Source organism: Stegostoma tigrinum, chromosome 3, assembly GCF_030684315.1.
Source record: "Stegostoma tigrinum isolate sSteTig4 chromosome 3, sSteTig4.hap1, whole genome shotgun sequence".
NCBI classification, from domain to species: Eukaryota; Metazoa; Chordata; class Chondrichthyes; order Orectolobiformes; family Stegostomatidae; genus Stegostoma; species Stegostoma tigrinum.
The window spans coordinates 30,344,411-30,364,899 of NC_081356.1; the positions used below are offsets into that span (position 1 = coordinate 30,344,411).

Below are 20,489 nucleotides of genomic sequence, written 5' to 3' on the forward strand. Positions count from 1 at the left end.
AAAATTGCTAAAAGGGCAGGTAACTGAAGTAGGTTAACAGTTGCAAGTCTTTTATCTTCACTGGCAAGACTCAATTCAACTTAGTTAATTTTCTTCACTTCCAATTGCTTGAAAACAGCCTGGTTAATAGTGCTCTTCATTCAGAAGGAGGTGCAGTTCCTGTTTAATACATTGCTGGCATTGTTAGGATCATTCGCTTGCTAAGCAGGAAAAGCTGCTGACAGTTGTAGCAAATATATACTTATAACTATGCTTCCCGTCACTCAGGGTGAAGACATAATTCTGTAATAACTTGCTGACACTCTGCTATTCAAGACTGTTTGATACAAACTGGTTCTTTTAATAGAACGCCTCTCACTTTACAATACCCTGGCCTTTTTAGGTGTTGTGCGGTCAAAATCATTGGTGTGCAGTTTATTTACTAGATTGGTCAGGAAGACTGAAGAAAATGTACAGATCTGAGCATTCCAACGAATCCAGTGAATGCCTGGCTGACTTCTCATATGCCTATCCTCAGTAAACCTGAAGTCATTCAAACCCTGTTGCCCATGCCTTTAGACACACCAAGTCCCATTTACCCGTCACCTTGTGCTCACTGACTCAATCAAGCAGTTACTTGCTTGCAAATTCCTCCTAACAATCTGAAATATCTGTTTGATGTAGAGCTGCAGAAATGTGCACTCACCTTCTAATGAGAAGTGTTAATTGTACCATCGATCTGACAATAGCACCTGAGAATGTGCATAAGGAATTATGCCATCATGATGTCAGATAGGGCTCAGACTTGATGGGAGAAAGCACTTGTCGCTTAACCCTAACCCTGCCCCACCACACATATGTATTTAGTTTTGAGGCAGTTAACAGTTTGCAATATGTTTATGTTCTAACTTCATACATCCTGAGCTCCTAATGATGTATCTAAATGGTGGCAAGCAGTGACCACAAAAAAAATGGTGGTGAGAAGCAAAAATGTTTGAAGAGAAGGCCACCAGCAGCAGCAGTAGAGAGTGGATGGTGAAGGGTCATAATGCTAGCCCAGCAACTGCAACACCGAGAACAAAGAGAAGCCTCGCAACAACGGAGAGCAGTGATAGAACTTCAAGGCCAGCCCAGCAAATCGGGCCACTGCAGGGGATGGGGAGAAGGACTATCCAGTTCACAGCCATCCAAGAAATAGAGAATACTGAAAAACAAGGTTCTTTCTTCCTGAGGGAAGTCGTGGATCAAATCATGTGGAGTATCATGGTTAATAGCAAGACAACTAATTTTAAATCGTACATTGGAGCCAGCAAATTTATTCTCTCAGATTCTATGTTGTAGTTGTAGCCTGGACTTCTCAGATGGTCCTTCACTCAACTTCAGGGTGGGGAGATATTAAAAGTAGTGTGGGAGGCCCAGTGCAACCTATGTTTCAATACAGCAGAGATGATTAATACTTTGTTTGCCATTCCTAATCACCACCCTTCTTTATTAAGCAAAGATGCTTGTTTGGATTTGAATCTTCTAAGTTTAGCAGTTGCAGGAGAAACTGAAGTTAACTCTGTGCAGCAAGAGTGAGTCTCCCCTGAAGAGGCCTGATGCCTAGGACACTGGAAGGCCTCTCATTTCTCTTGAAGAAGATGCTAGAGAGACAGTGGGAAAACAAGTGACCAGCTGAAAGACAATATCTGGACCTTAGTTTGCTCTTTCAGAGAACAGTGGGAGAGGATAAAACTAACAGTGAGGGAAATTTTTTTTTGAAACAAGTGGTCTTAGATCAGCCTATACCCTTTGATGATAACGGTGTTGAAGTAGGCTTTTCTCTTTTCAGGAGATACAGTTCTTTATTGTTGGAAGAAGATAATGATGATGTGAATTGGTCTGCTTATTCTAAACTGAGGCCAATGTCCTGCAACATCAACAGCAGCAACTACGAGCAGGCAACGAAATTCATTCTTGTGAAGTAGACCTGGCCACGACAGAGAAGGAGAGGGAGAGCAAAATCCTGAATCGCAGCTGCCGTTAGTCACATTGAGCATTGCTAGAGATAGATGAGCCCTCAAAATCAGATTGAATATAGAGGACCTGCCAGTGTTGTATATACAATGAGAGGATTCATATTGTAGAAGCTGCAATACTTAAAGTGAAAGCAATTGAAAATAATCTTAAAATAGATCAATCAAAAATGAATATCAGATGGCAGAGCAAGTATGAAGGGCCAAATAGAGAGTCAGAGATATACAACATGGAAACAGACCCTTCAGTCCAACTTGAGCATGCTGACCAGATATCCTATATAAATCTAATCCCATTTGCTAGCATTTGGCCCATATCCCTCTAAACCCTTCCTATTCATGTATCCATCCAGATGCCTTTTAAATGTTGTAATCATACCAACCTCCACTTCCTCTGGCAGCTCGTTCCATACATGCACCATGCTGTGTGTGAAAAAGTTGCTCCTCAGGTCCCTTTTAAAATCTTTCCTCTCTCACCTTAAACCTAGGCTGTCTAGTTTTGGACTTTCCCACCCTGGGGAAAAGACCTTGGCTATTCACCCTATCTATGCCCCTCATGATTTTATAAACCTCCATAAAAGGTCACCCCCTCAGCGTCTGATGCTCCAGGGAAAATAGCCCCAGCCTATTCAGCTGCTTCCTTTAATTCAAACCCTCCAACTCTGGTAACATAGAACATAGAACATAGAAAAGTACAGCACAGTACAGGCCCTTTGGCCCACGATGTTGTGCCGTGGAATAATCCTAATCCAAAAATAAAATAACCTATCCTACATTCCCCTCAATTCACTGCTGTCCATGTGCATGTCCAGCAGTCGCTTAAATGTCACTAATGACTCTGCTTCCACGACTACCACTGGTAAACTATTCCGTGCGCTCACAACTCTCTGGGTGAAGAACCTCCCTCTGACATCTCCTCTATACCTTCCTCCTAATACCTTAAAACTATGATTCCTCGTGGCAGTCAATCCTGCCCTGGGGAAAAGTCTCTGGCTATCGACTCTATCCATGCCTCTCATTACCTTGTACACCTTGATCAGGTCACCTCTCTTCCTCCTCCTCTCCAGAGAGAAAAGTCCAAGCTCAGTCAACCTTTCCTTGTAAGACAAGCCCTCCAGTCCAGGCAGTATCCTGGTAAACCTCCTTTGCACCGTCTCCAAAGCCTCCACATCTTTCCTATAATAGGGCGACCAGAACTGGACACAATATTCCAAGTGTGTCTCACCAGGGTATTGTAGAGCTGCAGCATAACCTCGCGGCTCTTAAACTCGATCCCCCGTTAATGAAAGCCAAAACACCATATGCTTTCTTAACAACCTTATCCACCTGGGTGGCAACTTTGAGGGAGCTATGCACTTGAACACCAAGATCCCGCTGTTCCTCCACACTGCCGAGAATCCTGCATTTAATCCTATATTCAGCATTTAAGTTCGACCTTCCAAAATGCATCACTTCGCATTTATCCAGGTTGAACTCCATCTGCCATTTCTCAGTCCAGCTCTGCATTCTGTCAATGTCTCGCTGAAGCCTGCAATAGCCCTCGATACTATCAATGGCACCTCCAACCTTTGTGTCATCAGCAAACATACTAACCCACCCCTCAACCTCCTCATCCAAGTCATTTATAAAAACTACAAAGAGCAGAGGCCCAAGAGCAGAGCCCTGCGGGACACCACTCAGCACTGATCCCCAGGCAGAATACTTACCATCTACAACCACTCTCTGCCTCCTGTTAGCCAACCAATTCTGAATCCAGACAGCCAAATCACCCTGTATCCCATTCCTCCTGACTTTATGAATGAATATAACATCCTTGTGAATTTTTTCTGAACCATTTCAAGTTTCACAACATCCTTCCTTTTAAAGGGAGAGCAGAATTGCACTCTATGGCCACTTTTGGAGTTAACTAATGTCCTGTACAGCTGCAACATGATCTCCCAATTCCTGTACTCAATGCACTGACCAATAAAGGCAAGCATACCAAATGCCTTCTTCACTATCCTATCTAACTTTGACTCCACTTTCAAGGAAATATGAACCTGCATACCAAAGGTCTGTTTGTTCAGCAACACTCCCCATTAAGTGTATAAGTCCTGCCTGCCAAATTGCAACACCTCACATTCACCTGAATCTCCATCTGCCACTCCTTGGTCCATTGGCCCATCTGATCAAGATCCAGTTCGCTGTCCACTACACCTCCAATTTTCGTGTCACCTGCAAACTTACTAACCATACCTCCTGTGTTCACATCCCTACACCTGCTTCTGGTTTTTAAAGTTTCAACATTTCCTATTTCTACCGGCAGAAAGGTGGCCTCACAATCTGAGGACTCTTGGATTCTGGAGTGAGAAAGGAATCTTCAGTCTTGCAAGGAGAAATGTCTGAGAGCCTTGACATAGACTCAAGAGCACTGAAGGTTCAGGTAATATGGATAGTACCTCAGCTGTATCTGCAGGAATCAACCTCCAACAATAAGCAAAGAACATCAAGATGGGCTTGATAGTTCACAGAGCAAAGTTTTAAACCTTAAACAGCACACTAGGAGCTAGTTCAAAACTGCAAACAGCCAGTGAAATATAATCCAGGGAGAATGAGATGCTTAAATCCAAATTAGACCAAACTAATATTTGAAAATTCAGGAGGTTATTAATACATATAGAGTGCAAACCAGAGTCTGTGACTGAAACACGTCAACGATCCATGGGCGTATTCAAGTTATCTTTTTAAAAAAGAAACAAACAGAGGTTCAAACTACAGAGCTTCCAACTTAGACAAGCTTAAAGCTAAAAGTCAGTGGATCTTGAAAATTTTAAAACTAAGCAAGAATTGGAGAAGGCTAACAGAGACGGCTGAACTACAATTCCAGACTTTAGCAATCACATAGCACCAAGCCACAGACACAGGACCACATACTAGAAATGGTTCAGTCAGTGGGAGTGAACACACTGCATTAGATGACTATCTAAATGCCAACCATATCTTGAGGGTAATCATGTGGGAGTACTGACCACAGAGCAAAAGTATTTGAAGCCGCCCTTCCCGTAACTACTATAGCTCTTGTAGAGAAAATGCCAGATGCTCACATTGAACATTTAAATTTACAGATTAGAACACTCCACAGATACCAATTCTCATGCAATTGCTAAAGAAGGTCTAATTTCCTAGAATCTTCAAGTTTATTCTATCATTGATGGTGCATTCTGCTTTTTTACTGGAATTCCCAAGATGTCATTGTCAGCGGAGGAGTAGCTTCAGGATTAAAAATAAAGGATGAGGCACTAATAATACCGCTCCATACAGAAAGAGAATTTCTTACCCTACAGATCATAGAGAAATAATCAATTCTTTGTCCTCATCTTCAGTATGTGCTTTACTCCTGTTTTCATCAACCCGATTCATTCCTGGAGAAGGTGTGAAATGATTCTCTCACCTTTGCGGTAGCAGTGGCACAGATCAGAGGTCTTCATAGGAGATGAAGGTGTTATATTTTACCAAGCCAATACTTTCCCATCTTCTCCATTATGCAATGTAGAAGAAGAGGTGAATGAGAATTTTTCTTTCTCTTCATGGGATTGAGATGTTCAGGTGCCACAAGGGTGTCTTTTGAATCAGTTTTTCCTTTACTGGTCTTCACTGCTGTTGCATCCAGGTCATTGTAAGTGTCACAGCCAGGTGCCACCCACTGAGATAGGCTGCAAACCCATTCTGTCAGTGTGCTTACATTAACAGGAGACAATTAGGGAGCATATAATGTCCTACATGTCCTCTGAGGGAATAAAAACCAAAAGAACTGTGGATGCTCTAAGTCGGAAACAGAAACAGAAGTTGCTGGAAAAGCTCAGCAGGTCCGGCAGCATCTCTGAAGAAAAAAGTCAGAGTTAACATTTCAGGTCTGGTGACCCTTTCTCAGACCTTCTGAGCTTTTCCAGCAACTTCTGTTTCTGTCCCATGTCCTCTGAGGGTGTTGGTGAGGCATGATGGGTGGGAAAGGTGAAAAATATGAATAGTTCATGAGCTTAACAGTTTGTGCAAAGAATCATGTTACAGTGAGATCTGAAGCAAAGGACTGACTATACCAATACTCAAGTACATATGTAAGGAACTAATTTTATCATGTTGTCAGAATTTGTGTCAGAGCTGGTGGAAGGCAGCACTAGGTGAAATCCTGCACTACCACCTTTCAGCTTTTTCAGCTTTCCTGCTCCTCTGATGCTGCTTGGCCTGCTGTGTTCATTCAGCTCTACACCTTGTTATCTCACCACCTTTGTGTATAGTTTTTAGGCAATAAAATGTCAAAAGCTTGCACTCATCTTCTGAGAATCTTGTCATGATGTTCCCGCACATCTACTTCTGATTTCCAATTTTAATCACTCCAGTGTTGATGGCTGACTTTTAGCTGCCTGGGTCCAAACAGCTGGAATTTCCTCCCTATATTCTCTGCCTCTCTCAAAATGCTCCTTTGAGATATTTAAAACCCATCTCTTGGCCATCTTCACTAACATCATCTTATGTGGTTTGGTATCTTAATTTTTAAGAGAAATGCTCATGTGAAGTGCCTTGGGAGATGTTATTTCATTAAAAGTGTTTCATAAATAACAGTTCGTGTTGTACTTGCCTGAAGAATATTGTTGCACTAGCATAGTTCTGGGCTTGAGCGGTGATTCCTTGTCTTAGGTCATCAGCTACCTGTTTTGGCAGCATACCTAAAAAGAGAGACAATATCTTAAGTGACAGACAAAATGTAAATGTAAAGTTATGTTCTCTTCGTCTGCTGAGCTAAGTATGGCCGGGGATAACAACTGATTTGCTGAGCACAAATTCTCTTCATTTAAAATAATTTAGCACGGTGTCTTCAAATCACCACACAAATCTTAAGATATGCATAAGTTTTTAGCCAAATTGTACAAGTCAACATGCAGAACGCAAGAAAACAGGTTGCATATTTCACACTGTTATAGTGCTACTCACCAGTCAATAAGCATTCACAATACACGACTCATATGTAAGATAAAGAGTACAATTTTGACCCATGATCATTGCTCAGTTTAAAACAAGGGGAACGACCTCCAGAACAAAATGGACAATAGTAAGAAGGATGGGAGAATGGAGACAGATTGGCAGTGAGAAGCTTTCTGCCATTGAGAGCAAAAAAATACTCATTTTCCAAAGTATTGAATCTAGACGCAATATTTTCCCTAGCAAGGGGCTTATCTGAAGCATTAAGATCCTCATTATGTCAGATCACCTCATTAATATGCAGTTTCCACTTCTCTATCTGCCACATAGAAATAAGATGGTGACAATTCCTAAACTGGAAGTCAGAGCAGTAAATTGGCAACTAACTCACTGCTTGTTCCCCCAGACCTTCATCAGTCACCAAAATCTCAAGGCATGCTCCATGGGCAATGGACACATGACACCCCCTGAACAAGTCATGATTCAACTCTTGATTGCTTCTGCCAGAAGACTGCTTTAATTACGATTACTTGTTCACTTAACCCATTGTCTAATACATGGGACAATACATCCCAGGCTTGCCTTTTAATCTGTTTTTCCCAGAGCAATACATAACAGGTAGACTTTTGTTTATGATTAATTGTGATCTCATTGTTCTATTAAACAGTTGGAATGTGATTGGAAGTTTAAGGTGGTGTTGCAGCCTCAGGACTTACTGTAGAGCAAACGGTCCGTCTTCTGTTTCTCGTGAACCAGGTCTTGTGTTCTTTCAGCTACCAGCGTTTCCAGGTGTTTGCTGTACTTCTCCATCTTAACACAGACATAAATCAATTATGATCAGGCCAACAGTGGGACAGAACCAGAATGAGAGCCAACTTCTCTTTCATGACAGTAAGTGAAATAAGTAAGGGAACATTTTTAACCTGAATTCTGGCCCAGGTGTGGTGACTTCTAGTTAGTTCCAAATTTGGAACTATGTTTGTAGTCATTCTGTATTTGTTTTGCAGATCTTCTTGTGCCAATTCTTTCTGTTCTGATACCACTGAATGTGGCGGTGCCAAGATGACAACCATGAATAGAACCATTTACTGCCACAGACCCTGCTGTTGGCAGGGTCTACCTCCTGGGAAGGACCACTTTTATTGCCTACTAGAAGGCCAGAGGCTCACATTCTTACTGTCAGAGTTTCCACAGCCACATGGGACTGGAGACCTTTCCAAACAGGACAGAGACCCTGGCTGTACCCCTCTGCACTTCCTAGCAAAAAACGTGATCAACCAACACACATCCCCATGTACCCAACGCTTGAGGGTCCACCCAACCTGTATCAGAACCTCACCCACATGCTGTTCAAGGCTGTGTATGCCTTCTTTTGGACCACCTTCGAAAAGGGAGCCTTTATTGCAAGAGAGAACTTGCTCTCCTGCTCCTTCTCTTGGAAAACCAAGCCGACAAATGAGGAGTAAATTTTATTTTATCCATGAGAGCAAACGTTCACAACTTGCAACAAGACTAATTCCAGTGTCTGAGTTTTGATTGATGGTGGATAATCAATAGTTAAGGGATTTAATTGTTTCATGCATATATTTTTGATGTGCTTCAAAAATAGAAGGGGGGTATGCGACTGCATGCAACCCAAGAAGAAGCAGATCATAAGCAGGTCCACAGAAGCCTGCTATTTTGGCTTATTATGGCTATGCCCTTTGGAAGTAGAAAACAATTAGTGTCCCTCCAGTGTTCATTTCTTCACAGGCCTGCAATTTTTATTGTTTTCCAGTACTTTGCCTTTACAAATTTACTGCTGAATTTGCTTTCACCATCCTTTAAGGCAGCACGTTCCAAACCTGCTACGTAAAAAATGCTTTTTCCTCATTGGTTTCCCTGTCAACTTGTATTCCCTGACTTTGATCCTTCTCCCAGATGATACCATTTCTCTCTCATTACTCTGGCTAAACTCTTCCTAATTGTGAACACCCTACTAAATCTCTTCTCGGTCCATTCTAGGGAAAATGACGCCAGCTTCTCCAGTCTGTTCTTCCATGATGTTCAGATGCAATTCTTGGACAATTCGTCAAGTTACAACATACAGCGTGCTTTGGCTGGACTGATCTTGTCTTATCTTGAAGAGAAGTTTGGAATTATGAAACAACATAAAGACAAGGTAACAGGCTAACTTAAAGCCATTAAAGGAATCTCGGAAAAACTTCTTCATCCAGGGGCTGGTGAAAACGTGGAACTTGCCACCACAGAAGAAAGTGGTTGTGGTGAGTTTAATTAGATACATTTGAGGGGATAATAGCTAAGAACATGAGGGTGGAAGAAAGAGAAGAACAGAGTGAGGTGAAGAGGTGAGAGGACACTAACGTGGAGCATGTACAACAGCATGGATCTATTTGGCCAAATGGCCTTTTCTGTTATTGCAAAATTCTATGTAAAAAAAATGTACTGTATATCAGAGTTAACTTCTAATGTTGATGCCATAATTGGGAAGGTACTGACACCTGTATACAATCATGTTTACATTGTGTAAAATAACAAATTCAAATTCTCCATCAATACCAGGGTCATCATCATGTCTACAGGGCTGACTTTATTGGGGTTAATTTTGTGCAGGTACTTCTTTATCTGTTCAAACGTGGGCCGATTGGTTGGATTCTTCATCTGGCATTTCCTAACCAGCTGTGGAGCAAAAGGAGAGATTAGTCAAAAAATAAAAGTCCATTCTACTCTCAAAGTCATTTCATAATTCCCCAACTTTTCTGTTGTTTAAACTGGCTTTCTTACCATGACGTATTCAGCAGGGCAAGGGCAGGCATTTTCTGATTTTCCACTTATTAATTCCGGTAAAGGAAGGCACCGGCTACATTCCGTAGAATTTGCATCTTCCTTCTGAAGAGCAAGGATTTATGTTAAATAAAACTCATAGGCTAGCCACTTCTGATGAAAAGCAAGTCACAGATATCTCACACTCAAACCCGTTTCCATCCCTGTATGTTAACCATCAACCCAGATGGTACAGACTCAAGGGCCAAAGCTGTCTTCTGCTCTGTATGATTTTATGCATCTACACAAAAAACAAATGTCTCCTCACCAACATGCCTAAGTGATTGCCTAAACCTCTCACACAGAATTTGTCGAAATCCTGTTAACATGTTTTGCTGCATCTTGTCATTTGTGCGGAAAATTTCGGCACCTCAGCAAATAAAGAATGGAGATTTGATTTAAATCATGACACCAGGTTTCCCTTTAAAAGAGTTAATTACAACAGCAATAAGGAGCAAACACAATTCCGATTCCACTCAGTCCATTAGGGACAGCGTTCAGGTTTCTAAGGAAGTGTAGGTAACTCATCAAAACAAGGAATGATGGAGGACCAAGGGAGCCATTTGACCCATTATGTCAATGTTGGCCCTTTGTGGAACAACTATCGAAAACAGTCCTGCTCAACATGCACTTCCTCTATACCCTTTCAAATATTTTTCCTTCAGATATTTACCCCACTTTGCATTGACTCTGCATCCACCACTCCAAATGAATCTGCATAACTAAATATAAAAAGGTCTGAACAAATATTGCACATGACGGGGAAAGTGCAAACTTTCCTCAACCATTCCCAACGAGACACTGTTGAAGAGAGACAAGCAAATAGCTTTTTATTGTGGGACATAATATATATGTGGTATTCTTACTGCACAAGTCAATGCCTTGGGTTCCAAATAAATCTCAAAAGAAAACTTAGTAATACTAAGGGGTATAGAAAAACAACAACAGTTATAGCAGAGATAACAAGTTGTAGAGCTGGATGAACACAGCAGGCCAAGCAGCATCAGAGGAGCAGTAAAGTTGATGTTTTGGGTCTGAACCCTTCTTCAGAAATGGGGGAGGGGAAGGGGATTCTTAAAGAGAGAAAGAAAGAGAGTAAGAAAGAGAGAAAGAAAGAGAGAAAGAAAGAGTGAAAGAAAGAGATGGATGGATGGAAGGTGGATAAAGGACCGGATAGGTGGAGAGGACACAGGTCAGGGAGGCGGGGATGAGGGTTGAGGCTGAGGTGGAAGGAGCGGATAGGTGGGAGAAAATAGACAGACAGGTCAGGAAGGCAGGGACGAGCCGGGCTAGTTTTGGGATGAAATCGGGGTGGGGAGATTTTGATGCTTGTGAAGTCCACATTGATACCATTAGGCTACAGTGTTCCCAAGCAGAAAATAAGGTGCTGTTCTTGCAACCTTCAGGTGGCATTGTTGTGGCACTGCAGGAGGCCCAGAATGGCCATGTCATCCAAGGAGTGGGAGGGCAAGTTGAAATGGTTCTCGACTGGGAGGTGCAGTCGTTTGTCACAAACCAAGTGTAGGTGTTCCACAAAGCAGTCCCCGAGCCTCCGCTTGGTTTCCCCGATATACAGGAAGCCACATCAGGAACCGTGGATCCAGTATACCACATTAGCAGATGTGCAGGTGAACATCTGTTTAATGTGGAAGGTTTTCTTGGGGCCTGGGATGGGGGTGAGGGAGGGGGGAAACAAAGGTGCAGCACTTTCTGCGATTGCAGGGAAAAGCGCCAGGGGTGGTGGTGCTAGTGGGGAGTGTGGAGCGGACAAAGGAGTCACGGAGAGAGTGGTCCGTCCGCAAGGCAGATAAAGGTGAGCAGGGAAAAATGTCCTTGGTAGTTGGGTCAGATTGCAGACAGCAGAAGATGATGTGTTGAACCCAGAGGTTGGTGGGGTGGTATGTGAGGACGAGGGGGATTCTCTTTTGGTGGTTATTGCGGGGACGGGGTGTGAAGGATGAGTTACGGGAAATGCGGGAGATGCAGTCAAGGGCATTTTTGATCACTATGGAGGGGAAGTTGCGGTCCTTGAAAATAATGAGGATATCTGGGATGTCCAGGAGTGGAATGCCTCATCCTGGGAGCAGATGCGGAGGCGAAGGAATTGGGAATAAGAGATGGCATACTTGCAGGAAGGTGGGTGAAAGGAGGCATATTCTAGGTAGCTGTGGGAGTCGGTGGGCTTGAAATAGATGTCGGTTTCCAGGTGGTTGCCAGAGATGGAAAAAGTCCAGGAAGGAAAGAGAGGTATCGGAGATGGTCCAGTAACTTAAGGTTGGGGTGGAAGTTGTCAGTAAAGTGGATGAACTGTTCGAGCTCCTTGTGGGAGCACGAGGTGGTGCCGATACAGTCATCAATGTAATGGAGGAAGAGGTGGGGGATGGGGCCAGTGTAGCTACGGAAGAGGGAGGTGGTGTCAGAAAGACGTATCCTACAAAGAGGCAGGCCCATGAGGGTTCCCAAGGCCACCCCCCTTGTCTGTAGGAAGTGGGAGGAATTGAGGAATTGAAAGAGAAGTTGTTGAGGGTGAGGACAGGTTCAGCTGAGCGGATAAGGGTATCGGTGGAGGGGGGCTGGTCAGGCATGCAGTACAGGAAGAAACAGAGGGCCTTTAGGCCATCTGCATTGGGAATGCAAGTATATAGGCACGAGACGTCCATGGTGAAAATGTGGCATTGAGGACCAGGGAATCAGAAGTTTTGGAGGAAATAGAGGATGTGGGTGGTGTAAAGGACGTAGGTTGGGAGTTCCTAGACCTGGGGGAGAAAATAGAGTCGAGATAAGTGGAGATAAGTTTGGTGGGGAAGGAGCAGGCAGAGACAATGGGTCGACCAGGTCCGTCACGTTTGTGAAATTTGGGAAAGAGATAGAAGCGGGCTGTGTGGGGTTGGGGAACCATGAGGTTGGAGGCTGTGGGTGGGAGGTCATCTGAGGTGATGAGGTTGTGGATGATCTGGGAGATGATGTTTTGGTGGTCAGGGGTGGGGCCATGATCAACGGGGCCGTAGGAGGTGGTGTCAGAGAGCTGGTGCCTGGCCTCATCTCAAAACCAGCCCAGCTCGGCCCCGTCTCCTTGACCTGTCCGTCCTTCCTCCCACAGTCCAAAGATGTGCAGGGTAGATGGATTGGCCATGCTAAATTGCCCATCGTGATCAGGGAGGTGTAGGTTAGGTGGATTATAGGAGGATGGATCTAGGTGGCATGCTCTGAGGTTCGATGTGGACTTGTTGGGCCGAAGGGCCTGTTTCCACACTGTAGGCGTTCTATATCTATCTGCTCCTTCCACCTCACTGACCAACCTCCACCTCCTATCTGCCAGCCTCAACCCCGCCTCCTTGACCTGTCCATCTTCCCATGACTGACCAACCCTCATCCTAGCTCCCCACTTACGCTCACCTTTACTGGCTCGACCCCTGCCTCCTTGACCCGTCCATCTCCTCTCCACCTATCTGCTCCTTTGTCCACCTTCCATCTGCGTCTCACTCTCTTCCTATTTATTTCACAATCCCCTTCCCCTCCCCCATTTCTGAAGAAGGGTCCAGACCCGAAATTTCAGCTTTCCTGCTCCTCTGATGCTGCTTGGTCGGCTGTGTGCATCCAGCTGTATGCCTTGTTATCTCAGATTCTCCAGCGTCGGCAGTTCTTGCTATCTCTGAATCAACAGTTATAGCAGTATGATTGGGCCATTCAGGGTTGATATTGGTGGGGGGGGGGGAGGGGTGGTGGCATGTATCCACCCAAAAAGGTAGTTGAAATAAAGAACATACCGCAAAAACAAGAAGAAAAGAAAGCTGTTGAGGCTCTGTGGGTGGACAATAGAACTTTTTAAACTTCTGATGATAGATGGATTTATTTTTAGGCAAAGGGTATCAAGGGTTATAGAATAGAGGCACAAAGATTGAGTCAAATTAAAGATCAGCCATGTTCTGAACAGCAGAACAGGCTCTAGGGACTGAATGGCCTTTTGTTCTAAATGGAAATATAATTACAGTACAGGGTCTCAAGGACTTGATCAAAGAATGGGACCAGATTCTGCATCATATTATTAGTTAAACTTACCAGTACAAGGTCACTTCTGGTTGCAATTTCTAGCAGAATGATGCCATAGCTGTAAGAATGATAAAACCTTCCTTTAATAAGACTTTCCAAAAAGGACAGCCGCTGACAGAAAGCGCCATTGACCGCAAACACCATTCCACTCACACATTCCCCACTCCATGAACCCAAACTCCCTCCACACCAGGTTTTTATGCTCGTCTGTGTAGTGGGGCTTGAACACATAACTGTCTTATTCAGAGGCAAGAACTCTCACACCATGAAGCTACAGCTTAAAAAAAAACCTGGTTCTTTTCTCCTAGTTACCTGTATACATCTGCAGCAAGAGTTGGTTCGAAGTTTGACATCTGGGCCTCAGGTGGTAAATATTCTTGAATCACCTTCTGTTGGTACATTGTAGGTGGATCTTCAAAGTCCTCCTTTCTGTAAATTGCCAAGCAGAAATCTGGTGGGAAATATAGAACACTTTATGACAGGAGGACACTGGTTTATGGCAATTGGAAAAGATGACCCAGAGACAAGATGATGAAAATGTTTTACAGAATGAGTTGTTTTGATCTGGAATGCCATGAATGAAATGGCAGTGGACACAGATCCAATACTAACTTGTGAAGGGGGAAATAGATAAATATTGATAATTAAACATACTGCAGTCATTAGTGAAAAGGCCATGGTAAACGCAACTAATGGACTGCTCTGTCAAAGAATTCTCACAGACACAAACGGGCTGAATGGCCTTCTTCAATGATATATGGTTCTATCATGAAACTATTAGAAGATTGTAAAGGGTCAGATTTTGGCCAGGTGACTGTTTCCTGCCTTTAAATATTGCTATTGCTTACCTGTAAGTTTGCAAACCCAACGGTCATCAATCACTACATTGGTGGATTTTAATCTGCTGTGGCAGATTTTATGCTGGTGAAGATAAGCCATGCCTCTGGCAATGTCAGTGGCAAAGGAAAATCTGTGGTGAAATCAGAAAGAGTTAACTAATACACTAATAGACCACGCAAGAATTAAATGCTGTTGTATCATTTAATGTTCTGTTGGATCTTCAATATTGAGCTCAAGTCATGGGGGCAGTATCTTCATGATACTGTTTTTACAAACAGTTATTGTTTCTTTGGCAATTTTGGCCCAGGTTTTATTGTCAAAGCATTATGTGCAGGGGACAGTTGTGCAGTTAAATGCATAAATCTAAGTTTCTGCCTGAATTATGACAGTCTGCTGATAGCTTCAGAAGAACAGAATCACAGTAGTCATCTCCCTCACTCTGATGTACACTGACTGGCAAAATTTTATATGGTAGATATGGGCTAAATCCATAGAGAATTTAAATGTTTGTCCAATTACATTTAATAACCTGTGACATGTTAATTACTTCCAAAAGAATCTCTGGCACTGACAATTTACCCATTGAGTGTGAAAGCTTTTTCTTTATGTTTTAATTGTGGTTGGGAATTTAAAAACAAGTCATTAAAAATGTTCAAGGTTTGCTTTTTTACTTTTCAGTTCCAATTTTTAATCTAATCTTTAACAGTTTTTAAAAAAAATTCCCTCCTTTTAGTTCTCTGTACCTAATTTGACACAAAATTCATACTATTGAAGGTATACATTTTTCTCAGTCTGTGTTATTTATTTTTCAATCCATCAATCAGAGATGGCCCAGGGCCAAAAGGGGCAGGTGCTCCCTACTATTCTTTGAAATAGTACCATCTAGCTCTTCTGTTTCCTTCATGTCTACAGCTTTCCTATACAATAGCCACATAGCTTTTAGTTTGAACTTTCTTCCCATTGGTACAGTGTCCAGGTCAAAGGCTGCTGAGTTACCTAGGCCAGTATCTCATTGTCAAAGAAAACTATAAATAATCATTTTAAAACTGATGCTAACTTTAAAGAAAGTCCTTTTCAAAGATTCTTAAAAACAATTACTTATTTCATATTTAAAAAGAAATCACAACTTTTTAAACTCCCAATTGTGATTCTTCTGGGCTAAAGATATTAATAGTGGGTAGATGTGATTCCGTGTATATTTGAGTAACAGTTGAGCATGTGAGCAACTGTTTGTATATTTAAATGTTTCGGCATATAATTAAGCATGTTTCAGTTTGACAGAGAGCGTTCTGCATGCATATGTTTGATCATGTGATTGTGTGGCTATAAATGTCACTACACATATCTACACATGCATGTCTGAGTGTGGTGTGTGACAGAGTATGCGCGAGTGTGCACGCAGACAACAATAAGGACCACCATGGATTTGTCTGATATCTGTCCCCTGGTGAAATAGCCAAGCATGAAATGAGATGAGATGGACAAGATACAGGAGGTTGATCTTCATTCCTGGATCAAAAGAGAAGGGAGTAACTTAATAGCCAAGACATAACTGGGGTTGGGACTGAGAGGGGGATTATAAGTAGAATTCTTCACTCTAAACTCTTACCTGAAACCCCAATTTAATGGGATGTCTTCATTGAGGAGGACATCATTCAAGCTTCCTTTTGGGCAATACTCCGTTATTATTGCTACATTTGGAACTTCAAGACATCCTCCGATAAATTTGCAAAGGTTTGGATGATCAAGTTCACTGTCAAATTCAAACATATGTATAAAGTTATAAAGTTCACAGCTCCCTTAATCTCCTGGCTAACAACGTATGTGCGCTTTGCCCGAAGATTGTAAACTTGAATTGATGCTTCAGTGCGAGTCTTACTTTGCACTGGCAATTAAGAAAAAATATTACTGCGGAGCTTTGAAAACCACCTCAGGTCATCAACTTTCTTTGTATGAAGCAAACTGTTCAAGGGAAAAGTATTCTTGAAATTACTACCCATCGTTTCGTGATGCACCCAATTCGTGTCTTCAAGATCCTTAAGGGGGAGGGTGAGCAACCAGCAGTCATGGTACACATTGGTGCCCATGACGTGGGTAGAAAAAGGACTGAGAATATGAAGACAAAGTAGCGGGAGTTAGGATGGAAGCTGAAATCTAGGGCAAACAGGGTAGTTATCTCTGGATTACTACCTGTGCCACATCGTAACGAGATAAGAAACAGTGAGAGAGTGCAGTTAAACACGTGGCTACAGGGCTGGTGTAGGAGAGAGGGCTTCCATTATGTGGATAATTGGAGCACATCATGGGGAAGGTGGGGTCTGTACAGTAAGGACGGGTTGCACCTGAACCGAAAGGGCACAAATATCCTGGAAGGGAGGTTTGTTCGAGCTATATGGGATGGTTTAAACTAGATTGGCAGGGGGTGGAGAACTGAATGGTGCAGGAGGGAGGGCTTCAGGTACATGGACAATTGGGGCTCATTCTGGGGAAGGTGGGACCTCTACAAACAGGATGGTCTCCACTTGAACCAGAGGGGCACTAATATCCTGGGTGGGAAATTTGCCAGTGCTATTCGGGTGGATTTAAACTAGGTCAGAAGGGGGATGACAAACTGAGGTGTAGTCCTAGTACAGAGGATGAGCGTAGGGAGGACATGGTCACTGTCACAGGAGTATGCTGGCAGACAGCAAGCTAGATTGAAGTGTGTCTACTTTAATGCCAGGAGTATCCGGAAGAAGGTAGGTGAGCTTGCAGCTTGGATAGGTACCTGGGACTTCGATGTTGTGGCCATTTCGGAGGCATGGATAGAGCAGGGTCAGGAATGGATGTTGCAGGGTTTAGATCTTTCATTAAGGTCAGGGAAGGTGGTAAAAGAGGGGGAGGTGTGGCTTTGTTGGTCAAGGACAGTATAACGGTGGCTGAAAGAACCTTTGGTGAGGAGTCATCTACTGAGGTGGTATGGGCTGAGGTTGGCGAGGAAGGTTTGTCAACTGAGTCAGTATGGGTGGAAGTTAGGAACAGCAAGGGAGCAGTCACCTCACTGGGGGTTTTCTACAGACCCCCAAATAGCAGTAGAGAGATCGAAGAACTCATAGGCTGGCAGATTGTTGAAAAGTGCAAATGTAGTAGGGTTGTTGTTATGGGTGACTTCAACTTTCCCAATATAGATTGGAACCTCCTTAGTGCAGATGGTTTGGATGGAGCCGTTTTTGTCAGGTGTGTTCAGGAGGGTTTCTTTACTCAGTATGTGGACAGGCCGACAAGGGGGGAGACCATTTTGGATTTGGTTTTCTTCACAATGAGCCAGGACAGGTGTCAGATCTCACGGTGGGAGAACACTTTGGCGACAGTGACCACAACGGCCTCACATTTGCCATAACCATGGAAAGGGAAAGGAGCAGTTACCAGGGGAAGATATTTAACTGGGGTAAAGGAAACTATGACGCTATCAGACAGGAGTTGGCAAGTACAGATTGGGAGCAATTGTTCCATAGAAAGGGCAGAGCAGACATGTGGAGGCTGTTTAAGGAGCAGTTGTTGCGAGTGATGTATAAATTTGTTCCTCTGAGACAGGTAAGAAGGGGTAAGATTAAGGAGACTTGGTTGATGGGTACAGAGGTACTTCTTGTCAAAAAGAAAAAGGTAGCGTACGTAAGGTGGAGGAAGCAAGGGTCTAGCACACCTTTAGAGGATTACAGGCTTGCTCGGAAGGAGCTCAAAAGTGGACTGAGGAGGGCCAGGAGGGGGCACGATAAAGGCTTGGCAGGAAGGATTAGGGAGAACCCGAAGGCATTTTACTCATATGTGAAGAATAAGAGAATGATCAGGGAGAAGGTAGGGCCGATCAGGGATAGCGTAGGGAACTTGTGCGTGGAGTCTGAGCAGATAGGGGAAGCCCTAAATGAATTTTTTGCTTCAGTTTTCACTAAGGAAAGGGACCTTGTTGTGAATGAGAGCTTTGAGGAGTAGGAAAACAGGCTTGAACAGATGAAGATTGAGGAAGTTGATGTGCTGGAAATTTTGGCAAACATTGGGATTGATAAGTCCCCAGGGCCAGACCAGATTTATCCTAGGTTGCTCCGGGAAGCGAGAAAGGAGGTTGCTAAGCCGCTGGCGAAGATCTTTGCTTCCTCACTCTCCACGGGAGTCGTACCAGAAGATTGGAGGGAGGCAAATGTTGTTCCTCTTTTCAAGAAAGGGAATAGGGAAATCCCTGGAAATTACAGACCAGTCAGTCTTACGTCTGTGGTCAGCAAGGTTTTGGAAAGAATTCTGAGGGATAGGATTTATGACTATTTGGAAAAGCATAGCATGATTAAAGGGAGTCAGCTTGGCTTTGTAAGGGGCAGGTCATGCCTTGCAAATCTTATTGAGTTCTTTGAGGAAGTCACAAGACAGGTTGATGAGGGTCGAGTAGTGGATGTGGTGTACATGGGCTTCAGCAAGGCATTTGATAAAGTTCCCCACAGCAGACTCATTCATAAAGTCAGGAGATATGGGATACAGGGTGATTTGGCTGTCTGGATTCAGAATTAGTTGGCTAACAGGAGGCAGAGAGTGGTTGTAGATGGTAAGTATTCTGCCTGGAGGTCAGTGCTGAGTGGTGTCCCACAGGGCTCTGTTCTTGGGCCTCTGCTCTTTGTAGTTTTTATAAATGACTTGGATGAGGAGGTTGAGGGGTGGGTTAATATGTTTGCTGATGACACAAAGGTTGGAGGTGCCATTGATAGTATCGAGGGCTATTGCAGGCTTCAGTGAGACAGTGACAGAATGCAGAGCTGGGCTGAGAAATGGCAAATGGAGTTCAACCTGGATAAATGCGAGGTGATGCATTTTGGAAGGTCGAACTTAAGTGCTGAATGTAGGATTAAATGCAGGATTCTCGGCAATGTGGAGGAACAGCAGGATCTTGGTGTTCAAGTGCATAGCTCCCTCAAAGTTGCCAACCAGGTGGATAAGGTTGTTAAGAAAGCATATGGTGTTTTGGCTTTCATTAACAGGGGGATCGAGTTTAAGAGCCGCGAGGTTATGCTGCAGCTCTACAAAACCCTGGTGAGACCACACTTGGAATATTGTGTCCAGTTCTGGTCGCCCTATTATAGGAAAGATGTGGAGGCTTTGGAGATTGTGCAAAGGAGGTTTACCAGGATACTGCCTGGACTGGAGGGCTCGTCTTACAAGGAGAGGTTGACTGAGCTTGGACTTTTCTCTCTGGAGAGAAGGAGGAAGAGAGGTGACCTGATCGAGGTGTACAAGGTAATGAGAGGCATGGATAGAGTCGATAGCCAGAGACTTTTCCCCAGGGCAGGATTGACTGCCACGAGGGGTCATAGTTTTAAGGTGTTAGGAGGAAGGTATACAGGAGATGTCAGAGGGAGGTTCTTCACCCAGAGAGTTGTGAGCGTATGGAATAGTTTACCAGTGGTAGTCGTGGAAGCAGAGTCATTAGTGACATTTAAGCAACTGCTGGACATGCACATGGACAGCAGTGAATTGAGGGGAATGTAGGTTAGGTTATTTTACTTTTGGATTAGAATTATTCCACGGCACAACATCGTGGGCCGAAGGGCCTGTACTGTGCTGTACTTTTCTATGTTCTATGTTCTATAATTCAGAGGATGAGGTATTCAGCAGTGAGTGAGGTTGCTAACAAAGAAATGCAGTCGTTGGAGCATAATTGTGGACACAGATGGTTTGAGGCATGTGTATTTCAATGCTAGGAGTATCAGAAATACGGCGGATGAACTGAAAGCATGGGGCAGTACTTGGAACTACAATGTGGTGGCCATTACAGAAACTGGGGTAACTCAGGGACTGGAATGCTTG

General features: G+C 43.5%; 1 protein-coding gene across 1 annotated transcript in view; it reads right to left on the bottom strand.

The window, feature by feature from the left end:
* LOC125451152 (atrial natriuretic peptide receptor 1) overlaps window positions 1-20,489 on the bottom strand; it is a 59,076-nt gene that overhangs the window by 14,442 nt on the left and 24,145 nt on the right. Inside the window, exons 11-18 of the mRNA XM_048527939.2 lie at window positions 16,273-16,416; window positions 14,672-14,793; window positions 14,136-14,274; window positions 13,833-13,881; window positions 9,735-9,839; window positions 9,510-9,629; window positions 7,667-7,760; window positions 6,610-6,697 (exon numbers count right to left, since the gene is read on the bottom strand). Coding sequence (XP_048383896.2) covers window positions 6,610-6,697; window positions 7,667-7,760; window positions 9,510-9,629; window positions 9,735-9,839; window positions 13,833-13,881; window positions 14,136-14,274; window positions 14,672-14,793; window positions 16,273-16,416 — 861 coding nt within the window. The remainder of the gene's footprint in view (window positions 1-6,609; window positions 6,698-7,666; window positions 7,761-9,509; window positions 9,630-9,734; window positions 9,840-13,832; window positions 13,882-14,135; window positions 14,275-14,671; window positions 14,794-16,272; window positions 16,417-20,489) is intronic.